This window comes from Ictidomys tridecemlineatus, unplaced genomic scaffold (assembly GCF_052094955.1).
Source record: "Ictidomys tridecemlineatus isolate mIctTri1 unplaced genomic scaffold, mIctTri1.hap1 Scaffold_1389, whole genome shotgun sequence".
NCBI classification, from domain to species: Eukaryota; Metazoa; Chordata; class Mammalia; order Rodentia; family Sciuridae; genus Ictidomys; species Ictidomys tridecemlineatus.
In genome coordinates, this window is record NW_027521237.1 from 74,585 (window position 1) to 90,915 (window position 16,331).

At 40.1% G+C, this 16,331-nt stretch overlaps 1 protein-coding gene across 7 annotated transcripts in view; it reads right to left on the reverse strand.

The window, feature by feature from the left end:
* Window positions 1-16,331, reverse strand: part of LOC120884417 (uncharacterized) — a 97,916-nt gene that overhangs the window by 67,981 nt on the left and 13,604 nt on the right. For 4 of the 7 annotated variants that reach the window (XR_013432590.1, XR_013432589.1, XM_078035957.1 and 1 more), the window contains 4 exons: window positions 9,368-9,523; window positions 8,859-8,933; window positions 6,334-7,237; window positions 5,767-5,860 (listed from right to left, as the gene is read on the reverse strand). Coding sequence is in view for 5 of the 7 variants with exons in the window: in XM_078035957.1 (XP_077892083.1) it covers window positions 5,767-5,860; window positions 6,334-6,349 (110 nt within the window). In the remaining 2 variants the exon portion in view is untranslated. The remainder of the gene's footprint in view (window positions 1-5,766; window positions 5,861-6,333; window positions 7,238-8,858; window positions 8,934-9,367; window positions 9,524-16,331) is intronic. The other 3 variants (XM_078035959.1, XM_078035958.1, XM_078035960.1) reach the window with 3 other exon arrangements.

Here is a 16,331-nt window from a genome sequence, read left to right on the forward strand (position 1 = left end):
CACTGCCTTTCCTCCCCCTGACTCCACCAGGCTCAGCACAGAGGGGATGCCCTTTGCATGTCAGCACCTGTGCAAGCAAGGCCAGCCTCCCAGGACAGGTGCAGAACTGGAGGCAATAACAGATGGAAGTGAGCAAGAGTAGCAGGGAGCCACTTTTAGCAGACTGGGAAGATGGTCTCATACCCACCTGTGGCCCACTTATGCTGTGAGTTTCCTGGTCCTGACCAGGTGTCCAGGGATGGGTTGGTGAGCGGACAGGGAGGTGGAACACTATGTCCACAAAGATGTTACAACAGGGACAGTGGAAGGTCTTGGGTGGGCAGTGGGAGGAGCAATGTGGGCACCAGGGCATTTGAAAGGTCCTTCGATACATCCAGGCCACATATGCTGCCCTCAGGGTTCTGTTTGATGGAGCCTGGCATGGGAAAAGTTTTGGGCAGTGACAAGATCCCCTTCTATCACTCTGCCGCTCAGGGCAGCACCATAGCTGGAATGCAGGCATTATCTTCTTCTAGGATTATCTTCTATGTTGAAATATATATATATATATATATATATATATATATATATATATATATATATATATATATATATATATATATATATATATATATTGTTAGAGAGGGACCTACCTTTGCTACTGAAATTTATTTCTTCATACTGTGCCTGGTCTTACCATGAAACCATGATATTAGTAGCAGGAAGAACTCTGGTAGCTCTTGTGCTATTTAGCTCCAACATAAGTGTAAAGAGTTTTGAGAACATTTGATTTTTAATTGATATTCTTCCCAGGGTAAATAAACCCTTTCTAGTCAGTGCCACAGAGATGTTGTCAAGAGTAAAATTATACAATTTGATGTTGTCTGGGATGGACTGTTGAAATATATATATTTACATTGCTATAAAGAAGCTCAAATGAAAACAATGAAATAATGAAATTGAGGGAAGAATTCACAACCCTGGGTACTGGCCTCCAAATACTTCACCACTTTGAAGATGGAAGAAAATATTCTTAGTAACATACTGACTTTTCCAGGTGAAACTGGACTATACAAACAAAATTTGAATGTGTGATTTCACTTAAAATGTTTGTCCTGTCTCAGAGACCTGATACAAAACCAACCAATTCAATCAAATGCATAATCCTTCTCTTGGATTGCTTTACGAATAAGAGAGGACAGATTTTTTAATAGAACAAGAATTTTATGCAAAATCTGAGCTTTACTATTCTTCATTGAGTGGGAGGAAAGGAGTGGAGGGAGTTTAGAAGGCTCTTTGAAGGAGAAGCCAAGTTATTAGAGCAAGCTCCAGGTTCTTTGAGACTCGTCTTCCTGTCTTTCACTGGGCACAGTCAGTACTTCCACAGCCTGTGCACCTGGGAGGAAGGCAAAGCATGGAGAGATGGCAGAGGGGGGAGACAGGCAACTGAGCATTTGAACATATGTGCTTGCTCTGAGTGCATGGGTGTATGATTGGCAAATGGGGAATAGCCTGATAACATTTGACTTTGAAAATGACTTTGAGCCCTGCTACACTAAAACTTGCTTTACCAGCTTGGAAGACAAATATGCCCGCATCTGTTTGTAAAGTTCTAACTAATCACTGTGCCACCCCACAAGCAAGTTCACAGGAAATGTTGTTTCCTTCAGGACTTCCCACTGGGTTTGCCCAAGAATTCTCTCCAGCTGTCTTTGCCTTTAGGAGCTTGGTGCTGGCAAAAGAGGGGAAGGAAGAAACCCATAGGGTCCTGCCTGAGGAGACTCCCTGCTTCCCCTCAGTCTTTCACACCAACCAGTGCAGGGAGCCCACACTTGGGGAAGACTGGGGTCCTTTTGTTTTCTGACTGCATATGCTGCTTCTCCTGGCCTCTCCATGGGAGCTTGTAGGGAGGTGGAAGGAGCTACTTGGAGTGCTTTCCTGCCAGCTGACCCCACACTTGGTCATCTCAGCCCACCAGAGAACTTCCAACATGTGAATTTTCAAAAGGAAGAAATCAGGATTGCTTTTGACCTCCCTGACTTCTGCAAATTTGCCAGCCCTGTCCCTCAGGTAGGGCAGTGGGGTGCAGGAGGGACACACACCTGGCTAAGAAAATCTCCATGTGGTAAACAATCCTAGGTATAACTCTTCTCCTTGGCTATGGAGAATTCTGTCTGTGGTACAAAGCTTCCACAAGACATAGTGGACATGTGATGTTTCACTGTTTTACTTCCCAAAGATTTTTGAGGCTTGAGGCAAGGGCTAGTAAGAGGCAAAGCAATTTACCTTGACCTCAGAGCACTGCCCCAAGTAGAAGAGCCATCTGGTAGAAGCAAAGTTAGTTTTAGAATCTGTGTGCTTAGGTAGGTGCAACTAACTCAGACTATGTAGAACTTTGTCTAACACTGCTTTTTTTCCCATTAAAATGCTATTTTAAAATGTTTAATCCTATAGGAAAGTTTCAAGAACAGTAAAATAATGTGCACCATAATCTGTATACTTTTCTATATGTAAATGAGGTTAAGCAAAAATGAAGATTAGCATGACACCAATATGTATTCAGCTAAATTCATCAATTTTAATATTTTGGTATGTATAGGAAAATTTTCTTGTACCACCATACTAATATCACTTTGAGGAAATTTGATATTGATATGAAACTACTATCAAGGTATATATTCCATATTCAAATTTTCCTAAATCCATTATAGCTGGATTTTTTAAATATACAGGATATGATCAAGGATCACATGTTGCATTTTGTTGTCATTTTTCTTTAGAATCCTGTAATCTATAATGGTTTTCTGACATTTTTTATACAGCACTGACATTGTGGAAGTGTCCTGAACAGTTGTTCTGCAGAATTTGAATGTTTCTGATTGCCTCCTCATGATCTGTTTTAGGCAAAACATTTCTACAAGAATTGGACAGATGATACTTATTTCATGAAGTAGGGGGTGGGAAACTTAACATCTGTTGTCAAGTACAGTTAATGTTGAACTTTGATCATTCAGCATGATGCTGTTTGATTGAGAAGGTAAAGTGTTGTCATTCTGGTTTCTCCTAACTTACTGCATATGCAAAAATAAATGTTGGTGAGGATGTGGGGGAAAAGACACACTCATAGATTGCTGGTTGGACTGCAAATTGATGTAATCATCATGGAAAGCAGTATGGAGATTCCTCAGAAAACTTGGAATGAAACCATCATTTGACCCAGCTATCCCACTTCTCAGTCTATTTCCAATAGACTTAAAATCAGCAAACTACAGTGATGCAGCCACATCAATGCTATAAAGTAGCTCAACTCACAAAAGAGTTTTACTATGGAACCAACCTAGGTGTCCTTCAACAGACGAACAGATAAAGAAAATGTGGTCAATATGCACAATGGAATATTACTCAGTTTTAAAGAAGAACAAAGTGATGACATATGCCAGTAAATGAGTGGAAGTTAAGAATATCAGACAAAAACAACTGATAATTAAATTTCCATGAAGCTTGAGTAAGACACACTGGACAAAATACACATCAAAGTATTTCAGAATGAAATTCTTTGCACAGCAAAAAGGGAAATGCCAATGGATGAGTAATTGTACTTACTGGGAAATAGTGAACTAAAAAGCAAAGTAAATGAGGACTTACAAAAATGGTTTCCATAAAAATGATTGATTTAAAATATGAAAGTCATTGATATATAAACAATGAATCATTACAAATCACCTAATTGTAATAAAATAAAAGGTACAAGAAAAACACATAAATTATATGTACAGACTGTAGAGAATAGACTTACACTGAAAACTTGTAATTTACTCTTTTGGGGGGACAAACAAAAGAAAACACTGGCAGATAAAGTTTAGAACACAGCTTTTAAAATGATACACCATATGCACAACTTTAAAAATGATACATGCATACTCCCATTTAAACCAGGTGTTCCTCTTTCTCCCTTCAACATCCCCCCATTCAGGTTAGCCCCCAACCAAAGTTTCCCTTCACACTTACTCCCCCAACAAGGCCCCACTATTGAAGCCAGGTACCAGCCCTAAAACCTCTACCACACAAACTCAGCTGCCTCCAGGAGCACCCAGGAACAGCACCCAAGTGCCTCTGCCCCACTGCCCTGCAACCTCTGCCACACCCACTCAGCTCATGTCAAGAGCACCCAGGAACAGCACACTAACTCCTATGCCACACTTCCCCACCTCAACAGGCCTTAGCACTAATGCCCCCTCCAGGCACTCACTCAGAGCAGGCAGCCACTACCCCACATAGCTGCCAGTCTCTCTGCACCTCTCCAGCCAGGGTGGTGCCCCCAGAGGCCTCACGACGTGTGTCTGCTCCAGTCATCACCTTGCAGCCACAGGCACTGAGTGCCCCCTCCCCACACCCTACCCCACCTAGCCTCTGGTCCCAGGACACCTCTCCTGCAAGGGTCCAACCCCCACAGGCCTCAGAAAGAGGCCCCTCTCAAGGGGCCAGCACAGCATGCCCCCTCCACACACACTACCCCACCCAGCTCTAACTCATCTAGCTCCAATCCCCAATGCCTCTCCAGCCAGGGCTGCGCGCCCCCTCCAGACCTCAGCATGAGCGCCCCCTCAAGTAACTGCCTCGCAGAGACAGGCACAGTGTGCCCCATCACCACACATTACCCACCAAACTCCTTCACCACCCAGCTCCGGTCCCCTAAAACCTCTCCACCCAGGGCCATATGCCACATACCACTGGGGACACTGGAGTCCTCCCTACCTGAGACTGTCCTCATAAGTCCACAAGGACCAACAGGAGGTGGTGGTGAGGGCCATGCTGCCCCTGTGGGAGGCCCAACATCCTCACCAGGAACCATAAATGAGAAAGGACAGCAAGGACACCTTCCCAGAGGGTGACATAGTCTAGGGGCAAGACTGGAGCAGCCCAGGCAGCCATCAGTAGAAAGGATCTCTGTGATTTGAAGGCCCTAGCTTCTCCACAATCTGCAGTATACTTTTAGGCTGCCCAGAAATCCACTGTGCAGATGCAGTTTGGAATAAGTTCCTGCATGAATCAGTGAATGTGTGCAAACTGCATGCACATGTGTGTCAAGGGCGGGGGTATGTGCTGGGATGTTCCCAGGCCCTACCTCACAGTTATAAAAACAGTTCAGCCCTCCCAAGGTACTACCTCACCCAGCTCTGGTCCCCTAAGACCTCTCCAGCCAGGGTTGTGCCCCTACAAACCTCAGGAAAACTGCCCCCTCCAGCTAACCCCTAGCAAGAACAGGCACAGTGCACCTCTCCCCACAAAAGTTCCTACCCCACCAAGCTCCACCCCATTCACTCTGGTCTCCCAATAACTCTCCAGCCAGGACTGCACCCCCACAAGCCTCAGCACAAGCACCCACTGTAGGCATTGCATTGCAGTGACAGGCTCAGCAAGTACCCTCCCCATGTACTACCCCATCCAGTTCCTGGTGCCCTAACACCTCCCCAGTGAGGGCCTTGTACCCACAGGCCTCAGCAAGAGCGCCCCCTCCAGGCATCTCCTCACAGGTACAAACACAGTGTGCCCCTCCCCACCAACTACCTCACCCAGCTCCGTTCCCCTGAAGCCTCTTCAGCCAGGGCGGTGCCCCCAAAGGCCTCAGCATGAGCTTCCTCTCCAGGCAACACTTTACAGAAACAGTGTGCCCCCTCGTCACACACTACCACACCTAGCACCTACCCCATCCAGTCTGGTCCCCCAACACCTCTCCAGCCAGGGCCATACACAACACATTGCTGAGGACACTGGAGGTCTCCCTACCTTGGCTCTGCTCCCAGTTTCAGCAGGAAGGATCTCAGGTACTTGAGGAACATGCTTCTCCACTGTCTACTGGCCACTTCTGGATGCCTGGAAACTCAGAGCACAGAAACAGCTTGCAATATGCCCGCCCAAGCTTGTGTGCCTCACGCACTCGCCTGTGTGTTGAGGGTGGGACTTTGCCCAGGAATGTTACAAGGTAATGTCTAGCAACAACAGGCACAGTGCGCCTTCTCCCCAGACACTACCCCACCCAGCTCGGGTCCCCTAAGATCTCCAGCCAGGACCCTTCCCCCACAAGCCTCAGCATGGTCACCCCTTCAGTCACTGCCTCCCATGGATAGCACAGAGCACACCCTCCCCTGCACTATCCCACCCAGCTCCTACCCCACGGAGCTCCTACCTCACCCACCTCTACCCCTCCCACCTCGTACCCCACCCTGCTTCTGGTTCCCTAAGAACTATCCAGCAAGGTTCCTATCCCAAATAGGACTCAGCAGGGTCCACACATCCATGAACCACCTTACAGGGAGAGAGACACACACTGCCTCCTCCTCATGCATTACTTACCCAGCTCTGGTCCCATGACGCCGCTCCAGCCAGTGCTGCACCCCACAAACTGCTGGACACACTGGTGCCCTCTCTACCTGAGGCTCTCCACTGGGATGCACAATGTCCAACAGGAGCACAGTGGTGAGTGCCAGGCTGCCTTTGTGGGAAGCCTCACATCCTCACCAGGAACCGCAAAGTTGAAAGCTAGAAGGGACTTCATCCCAGAGGGCGACAAAGCTTCTTGGCCAGGAGCAGAGCAGGCCAGGCAGCCTTGCAAAGGTAGGTCCTCAGCTACTTGAAGACACGCGCTTCTCCACCATCTGCCTGAAACTTCTAGGCCGCAGGAAACCCACTGCACAGAAGTAGTTAGCAGTGCGTCTGTGCATACGTGCGTGCGTGTGTGTGTGCATGCATGTGCGCGTGGAGCATGACCGCGTCTTGCATTCGTTCGTGTGCGCATCATGCATTCAATTATGAGTTGAGGGCAGGGCTGTGCCCAACAATATAGGGGTGGGGCCACATGATGTGCAGGGAGGGCGAGCGGGAAGTAGAGTTCCCGGGAAGATGGGGAGGATGGCTTGTGTTGCAGGAGGGGGCGCTGCAGAACTTGCCCAGGAGGTGGCGTAGGGTGCCGGTTCCTTGTCTGGGCCACAGTATAGGAGGCAGTGCAGGAATGTTGTGTCGTACCTCCGCTCCCCTGCAGTAGCGCTTGAGGTTGGGGTCCATGCACAACTTTTGCTGTTTGGAGCCAAGGTAGTTCTCACAGCCCTCCTGGCTTCAACTTCTGGGAGGACTGGAGTTCTGGCCAATGCGGTGCTCAGCACTAAATAACTCTGGCCAAACATGGAAACCTGCCGGTGCCAATCCAGGGACCTGGTAGTGATGATGCAATTGCTTGGCTGCACAAGACTGCTGAGGTCTCCTGTCATATATATATATGTATATATACATACACACACGTACATATCTGAACCAGTAAGCACAGCTAGCACTCACAGGTACATATACACCTGATCACATGGATTTATGTAAAATTGGTTAATATGTAGAGGTAAGGTTAGGGTTAATATGAAATTTTGGTTTGAGTTAGTGGTAGGGTTAAAGATTAACATGTGTATGTGAAAATATGAACAGTCCTAAGTATTTACATTAAAAATGTACTGAAACATATATAAACATACATGTTATAACACAGAGAAGAATACAATATGAGTAATGTGATTATACATGTTGTATATAAGTGGAGGTGAGGATATAACCTATAAATTACATATATTAGTACAGATGCAGATTTATCATTAAACAATTAAAATAGAAGTCAAAATACAATTTAAAATTTATTGGACTACATGGATTCAAGTCAAACTGGATTTAGATAGAAAGGTAATGTAAAGATAATAAAAAATTTGGTTTGAGTTAGGATTAGGGTTAAAGAATGGACATGTATACTGGGAAATATCTGTATTCATAAGATGAATGTGTGAAAATATGTTAAAAATACATAAAAAACATGCATGGTATGACATTAGGGAGACTGTTATATGAATCATATGATGAGACATTTTGTAAATAGGGAGTTTCAAGGATATACCCTATAAATTATATACAGTGATATGTATGTGAATTTAATATTGATCATTGAAAATAAAAGTCAAAATACACTTTAAAATTCTTATTGGTGTACAAGGATTGAAGTAAAATTTGCCTTTCTTATAGAAGTAACATAAAGGTCAATATAAAATTTTGGATTGTGTTAGGGTTTTAGTGTAAGAATGAATATGTGAATTGGGAAATATCAATATTCATAAGAATATACTGTGAAATTATGTATGAAAGCATATATAAAACCACATATTGATACAGGCATAAGTAAAATGTGAGTCATGTGATTACAAATTTGGTAAACATGGGGATGAAGAATATATCCTATAAACAATATATACCAGTATATATGCAAATTTAATATTGATAATTGAACATATAAGTCAAAATGCACATAAAATTTTATCATAGTGCACATGCTTTTAATAAAATTTAGTTCAGTTACTTATTTGAGGAGAACTGATAATGCAAGTTATATAATAGAAAGTATTTTCAGGGTAACAAATTTTTACCATGACAGTAGGATACCTGGTCATTGAATCCATACCTAGAAGCATTGCTTAAAAAACTATGCTTATATTTTAATGTAAATTTTTTTCCCAAAACATACTAAACGTTTCTAACTATGATGTGTCAGTACTCTTGGGAAGGAGGTTAACAAATGTCAACCTGACATTGAATAAGGAAAAACAAGAGACCAAACAGGGAAAGTCCTCCAGGTATAATTCCAGAACTGAAATGTTGATTTTGTGCCAGTTTTAGACTCTAATCCCTACTCCTGGGGGGAGTAAGGGAAGGAGAATTCATTTCATGAAATAAATTTGGGAAATGAGGTCAAAGAATCTGATCTCTTTCATAGAGCATTCTAATTAAATCTATTCCTCAACTGTCATGGAAATTCTTTTTCAGTACTGACACAGAGTGGAGTCAAGGTGTCATACCTGGGCTGGATGGCCCCTCAGGAGAGCTTGTTTCCAAAGCACTGTCTGGAGGAATCCCATCTACTAACTGCAGGGCTGAAAGGAACAACACGATTTATAAACAAGCCTCATACATAAAGCACCTTTACAGCTTCACTGTAGCTTTTTTATATATAATCCAGAAAGAATTGAGCCTTGACCTTGCTAAAAGTCATTTTACTACCCAACTGTGAAATGACAAAATTCCACTTAGATTCATTTCTCTCACTATATAAGTCAATCCTGGAGTGGCAATGTTTTCTAAATAAGTTTACAAATTACAATCTGCTCATTTTCGGATAATGAAGCCATATAATTTTGTCATTTTATTTTGTGTTGCAGATTCATAGAAAGTAGTCAAGTGAGAATAATCAGGGACTATTTATAAATCCTAAATATCATTATTTAATAAAAAGACAAACATATCATTTCTGTTTGTATTAAGCAGAACATAATACAAATGAAAGTGTTAATGGGAAAAGTAACATTACCAGTCACTCGGCCATTTCCATCACTTGAATGCTGAGCTGCTTTGGAGGGTGGGGAAGGTGCTTTTCACTTTGTTCTCCTCAAAGATGAAGTTCCCCAATGGAGGAGCTACTGAGCCGCAGAGAGCCTGTTCTCACTATGCTTGCTTCACAGGGACTCTGTAAAAAACAAAACCACCAAACACAATCCTATGAATAGAAATTAATTGCAAACCTTATGAAGACACTGATCTTTAAAACAAATCCATCATCTACCAAAATGAAGCACAATAGTAATTTATTAAAAAAATAGTTATGGAACAAAGAAAATCTGTGCAGAAGTAAGGTAAAATATAAGGAAAAATAAAATATATCCCTCCCCAATTAACTTAGACTAGGACAGGGGACAAATATGAAAATAACAAATTGAAATGTAAAAGGCTTTTGAGAAATACAGTTAAAAACTAACTTTTACAGAAGAATCAGAGAAATTATTGAATGTAAAGTAAGGTTTTAAAAGGAGAAGAGTACTGGTACACTAATAGCTGTCTTAGTTAATCTATCTCTTTTTAGCACCAGTGTATCAGTGGAAAATGTTTCAAGAATTTATATTTGCCCAAGATAAGGTCCTTGAGGTCACAGACTACAAGTGGCTACTGCTCACATTCCTGGCAGGTGAATGTCTGCAGAACCTAGGACTATCCTGCCTCCTCAGGCAGATTGATGCCTCCTGGCCAACTGCCACACCATCTTTGCTCTTTGACTTATAACAAAACTTAGAATTGTTCATACTTTATTTCTGCAATTTCTCTTTTCCCACTTGAGTTTCCCAATTAAACTTTTACCAACCCTTGACCCATTAACACTTTTCCTATCAAAATCACCAATGACCTTGACCACAAATAAATCAGTGGTCATTTCTCTCAGAACTCTTTTTTTTTGGACCTGTTAGCAGCAATAAACACACATGACCTCCCTTCTGCAGTGCTTTTTCTTACCCAGAACACCACATTTCTCACTCTCAACAGATCCATACTCTGGTTGCTCTGCTTTTTTGGTGCATTAGTTTTCATCTTCTGACCAACATTGGTGTCACCAGAACTCTGGCCATATTCTTGTTAATATCTATACTCACACTTTCTTGATGATTTGTTACCTGTAAGTTTTATATACATGCTGATGATTGTAAACTCATGTCTACTCCATCTGATGACCTGTTTTGGTCTCCATGGCAAGGACACTTCAACTTAGCACGTCTAAACCTGAAATCTTAGCAGTCATTCCTTTTCTTCCTTCTACCCAAACCCTGTACTTCTCATGGTCTTTATCTCAGCAAAGAGCAAGTCATTTTTCTATTTGCTGTCATTTCCTCTCTCATCATCCATAACAAATCTACCCTGTTGGCTCCTCCCTTAAAAGACACTGAGCATCAGCTTGACTTCTACCATAGAGTCTGAATCATTGACAACACTCTAACAGGGCTCTGCTTGTACACTGAATGCCTACTGTCTTTCCTCAACATAGCAGGAAGAAAAGATCCTGTTAAAGTGTGTAAGTTACTTTAGGATGTTTTGTTCAAAACCTTCTAGTATTTTCCCAATTGGCACAGAAAATCTAAGTCCTTTTAATTGATGTCCTGGTTCCTATATGTCTCTGACCATCTGCAAGGACAGAATAGCTCACTCCAGTCACAATGGCTTTTTTGCTGCCTCTCATGGTGCCTGGAGAGTTCCTGGGATGGCTACCCTGGCTGTTCCTATACCTAGAACATTCTTCCTTCTGATAGCTTAATGTTTCTCTCCCTCATTTCCTTCTGGTTATTTCTCACATGTCACTTTCAATGCCTTCCTCCCTGACTCCAAAATTTTCTATCCCATTTCCAAGCTTTACTTTTTTACTATAAGCCTTTAACAGCTTTTGGCTTATTTACTGGTTTATTATCTGCTTCCACTGAAATTGGCTATAAGGGCAGGAACTTGTTTTTCTATTTTGCTCATTGCTGTAATTCTGGTACAATTGTTTGGCATACAGAAGTTTCTCAATAAATATTTAAGTGAGTGGAAAATGAATTCTGTATTTTCTTCTTCATGGGTAAGAAGTCTTGATAAACGTGGACTAGATGTTTGTGTAAATTTGGGTCATTCCACTCTTACAGGACCATGTAAGTACATCCAAGCAAAATAGTCCAATACATAAGAAGTTCCCTGTCTTTGTGCTTTGCTACACATCCAGAAAAAAGTGACGAATTTACTATTTCATAACTTTCTAATACTTCTGCCAGAGGAAAAAAACCTGCCCCAAAAGAAAAAAAAATGATTTAAAAACTATCATCATTGCCAACTGTGTGAGATACTAAAGACAACGATGGATCACTACAGAGACAGAAACACAAGCCTACATGGCAGATTCTATACTATACAAACCCCTCATTCATAATTCCTCTTAAGGAAGGAGAGATAAGGTGGCTGGTGATCTCATCATCCCCCCAAATATTAAACTTCTACCATATCAGTTGATATATAGTTATAGCTAGCCCTTGCCATCATATTACGCTGTTCCTTCTTTCAGAACTCAAACCTCTAATAATCTAACAAGAAAAGAAAACCTGCCACTCAAACTCATATTTTGATTCTGAACCACTAAAGTCAATTCTAATTAACTATCGTGATCATCCCCCACTGGGAGGTCATGGGATGGATCCCCAACAGACCTCTAAAATAATTCAAGAGAAGGATCCTCAGTAATAAAGAGATGATATAGAACATAGTGAGGAATTAGCAGTAAATACTGATTTGAGTAGATTATAATGCCTCTGTGGTCTGAAACTTTCACTTGATCTCTCATAGTATTAGCAAATTCAGAGAAACTCAAGGAGTGGTTAAATGCTAAAAGAACATTTTAAAATATTTCTCTAAAAATCTAAAGATGTTATTTCTTGAGAAACTGACTTCAGTTTAGCCTTATTCAAGCATCACTATCACTGCAGACCTGGTTTATTAGTAACAATGCAGTAAAAGCACACCAAGGAATGACATCTTTGATCTTCCTCCTTAGTTTCATCTTTCTCATGTTTTGACTGATTGCTTTCATGAGGTATATAATAAAAATACTTCCACCTTAGGCCATATTCTCAATCACTGTCACTTATGAATCTCACCTATTACATGCTAAAAGCAGTCATGATATGAACTTCACAGACAATAGTGTTTAAGAGCTAAAGACTTTCATAATACAGTAAAGCAGACAGCATAGAAATTTTAAAAATAGAGGAATTTTTATACTCACAAATTCATGTAAACATATCCATAACTCAAATACAGAATACCCACATATTCATATATTTATCAGTCTGGAGATCCTAAAATAAGCTAGCATTTTTGTACAGAATATGTATATTTCTATGAACAAGGAATTTAAAACTTGTCAGAATAAATAAATAGCATTTATGAAGACAATTGATGGAATGCAAAGCTATGGATACCTTGGGAAGCATATATGGTATAGTCATTCTACAAAACACTGGTACAAATGGGCGTACATTTCTAGAGTTGCAGTTTGAACCACAGACCCTCAGAACAAGGACATTAGGAGAGACATGATTCTTACTAATTGATATGAGGTAGAACTTGTGCCTGTCATAACTAGATTCCATCTTATAATTAATAGTGAAAACTTGCTAAATAAAGAGACAAAATATAAATGTAACAATTAGTATAAGATGATCCAAAAGCAGGAGTTCTGAATTAATAAGAATTGTGAGATTAGTTAATCAACACAAGATTAATAATAGAAATGTAAATTTTGAGATGTAACACCAGTAATAGCATTTAAAAAATAGCTTTATATTTTCAGTCGTCCTATGGGATACAGAAGAGGTTAGTTGTTTTTATAAAAAGAGACTCTCAGAAAAGAGCTTCAGTCAGCCAAGGTAACAGCCAAACAAAGTTACTAAAAGTCAAATTTGAAGTTTTTTGAGGTTGACTAAAATATCACTACTAAGAAAACCTAGAGGAGTACTTGGTCTTGAGGAAAAGATGGTCTGTATCTACTGAACATATCCTCTTCTTGGGTGAAAGTCTGCAGGAAAAATGGAGTATTTACATTAAAACCCTTTAGTACTTCTTGGTTAGATTGTAGCCAAGAAAGCAGACTTCCTAAATTACGACAGTTCTTTAAGTAATACACAAGTTTCCATTTAGAATATATTCTCCTGTGTCCTTCAGGATGTGCTCCCAATAGTCTCCAAGTAACTGTACTTTTGCACTGATCAGAATTCAATCACCTAGTGTGAACCAGAGGGAGGTTCATAGAAGTTTTTTTTTATGTTGGAAAATAGCTCACCATAATGGTGATCCCCAAAATGGACTATGGGGTCAACACTAGGGGGAGAACCAAGAAATGTGTCATTTACTGTCTCTGTGACCTTCAGTCTCCTCATCTATAAAAAGTAACCATATCTATGTTAAAAGGTGCTGTGATCCTTAAATGATCTCAGCATATATAAAATGGTGCCTAGTACACAGTACATGTTCCATATTTATCAGCTGTTATTACATGACATGTGAAGGTATTCCGTAAACAAAGTAAAAACATGATAGTTATTAAGGTTAAAGTGAAAAGTATGGATATTTAAAAAAGGAAATATTTATGACTGCCTTTCTCTTTGGTGAAAGTGAAATTGGGGGTCCTATTGGAATCAATCTCAGTTATGATCAACTTTAAAACCCAACAGTGTTCAATATTCAGGAACCTGTGCTTAGTCTGCTGCATAAGCCGAATTCGCTGTTCTAAAATTCTCCACCTTTAATCACCTCAAGTTATTTCATCATACCATGAAGGACTTTAATAAAAGTTAAATAATTAACACTAGTTTGTTAAATGCTGGTGATGAGTACGTGAATATGCATTAGAGTATATAAATCTGAACAATCTAACAGGTGAAGTTTACATGAAGAATTAAATAAAGAATAATTTATAAATGTTTACCTTTTATAACCAGGATACATTTCCTTTGGTCAAATTATATATGTGTGTGTATATATATACACACACATACATACATACATATATATTTAACAGTGGTTAAAATTTAATTATTTTAAGTCTAAAGGGTTTACAATATGAGAAAATAGGTTTCTATTTACCAGGAGAAACTGTTATGGTTAATCATTAGAGATATTCAATTATTTAATTTAGTTAAAGCTACTGATAAGTCTGTCTGCCATTAGTGACCACTGCACCTGTAATAGAAACACACATCACCAAACCGTGTGCTCTGTGAAAAGGGAAACACTACAAGGAAAAAACAGAATCCTCTAGCAAAAAGGGCAACGTCAGGTTGAAAACCAGGCCAGATCGTTAATGTCCCACAATTCTCATCCAAATCAAAATTCACTGGTTCAAATGAAACTAAATAAAAGTTGAAAACAGAATTAAATAATGTTCAAAAGACTGATGACTAGCTGAGGACTAGCTTTGCACTAGTTACTAGGTCACTTATTAATCATTAGGTGAATCATAAGATGTGGGTCACTGGAATCAATGCATTCTAGAAAAGAACACAAAAAGAAAAAAATCAATTAAGGCATATAAACAGTAGCCTAATTTTAATAATGTTATTTAATGTATCTATTAGGAGTTTTTTAAATTATCTGTTTACAATATTATTTTCACATGTGGGGAGGATCGGGGTAAATAGAGAGAACCTAAGAAATCCTGTAAAATTATTATAAATTATATATATATATATATATATATATATATATATATATATTTTAAGGTACAGATCAACATTATTCTTTGCCAGCTATATATTCCTTGTAAATACTATGAGATAGTATGAAATATTAAAGTTCATTAACTTGAATATCTAAGCAACTTCATTAACTTGAACACATCTTCATGAAACTAAGTCTTTGAGCACTTTTTAGTGATACCCACGTGGTCCTTCAGGAGTCCAGGGAGAAAGATGTCCATTATTCAATGTCTTAAGTTGTTTCTGTAGTTTAGGTTTCATAAATCCTCACAGAGTTGAAGTAGGCATCACCATCTCATTACCACTGATCAAAGCTTCCCACAACAAAGCCCTTTCATCCAATTTTAAAAGACAATAAAAGGATCAAAATAATTTTACAATACTAGAGCTGGAAGACACTTTGATGAACACAGTTACAAAACCTTATTCTACAGAGAAGAAAACCAAGCCACAGAGAAATTCAATGAAGATGATGATGGAAAAGAAAATGACAAGGACAAAAAAAAATCATAGGCCCAAGAATAGAATGTAACCATACTCCAAACCACGACAATTCCTGTTCTGCCACAATATACTTCTTTTTTCCAGCCCTTCTCTATGCAAAGAAGAAATAAATTACAAATTTTTCAACTTGTGTTATGACCTGAAAATGTTTTTACACTTCTCTTGAAGCAACATGCACTTTCATTTCATAAGCCCTACAATTTTGTGTGATAGCATACAACCAATTCTTGTTATTGAGAAAACTTTGCTTATTACATTTTGTTAAAGACCAAAGATGAGGGCCTCTCTCAATAGTATATCTTGTGGGGAAAAGACAGGATGAACCAGAAGAGCGCAGAACCCATGATCAAGCTTAAAGATAGGGAATGGTGTTAACTCTAGTCTTCTGTTATCATTTTAGCAGAAGTCTTTCTAGGGACAGGGTAGGGGAATATGCAACACCAACAGGTAAACAAACTGGGGCCAATTCAGTTGATTCCAAAAAATGCACCAAAGATGTATAGCTGGCTTCATTCCAGACAGTGCCCCACCTCTATAAGCTTATCACCATCATTCTAGGAAAGATGCCCACTTCTCTCTGCCCTGGCCTCTGTTATCACAAACCAATTACCACTGAAAGGTGAATCTCTCCCATGGCAGACAGGCTAAGCGAACTTTGAACCACAAGGATTGGTCAAGAAAGCCTCCTAACACTGATGGTTTTCAATATGGTTTTATGAATATCTTGTG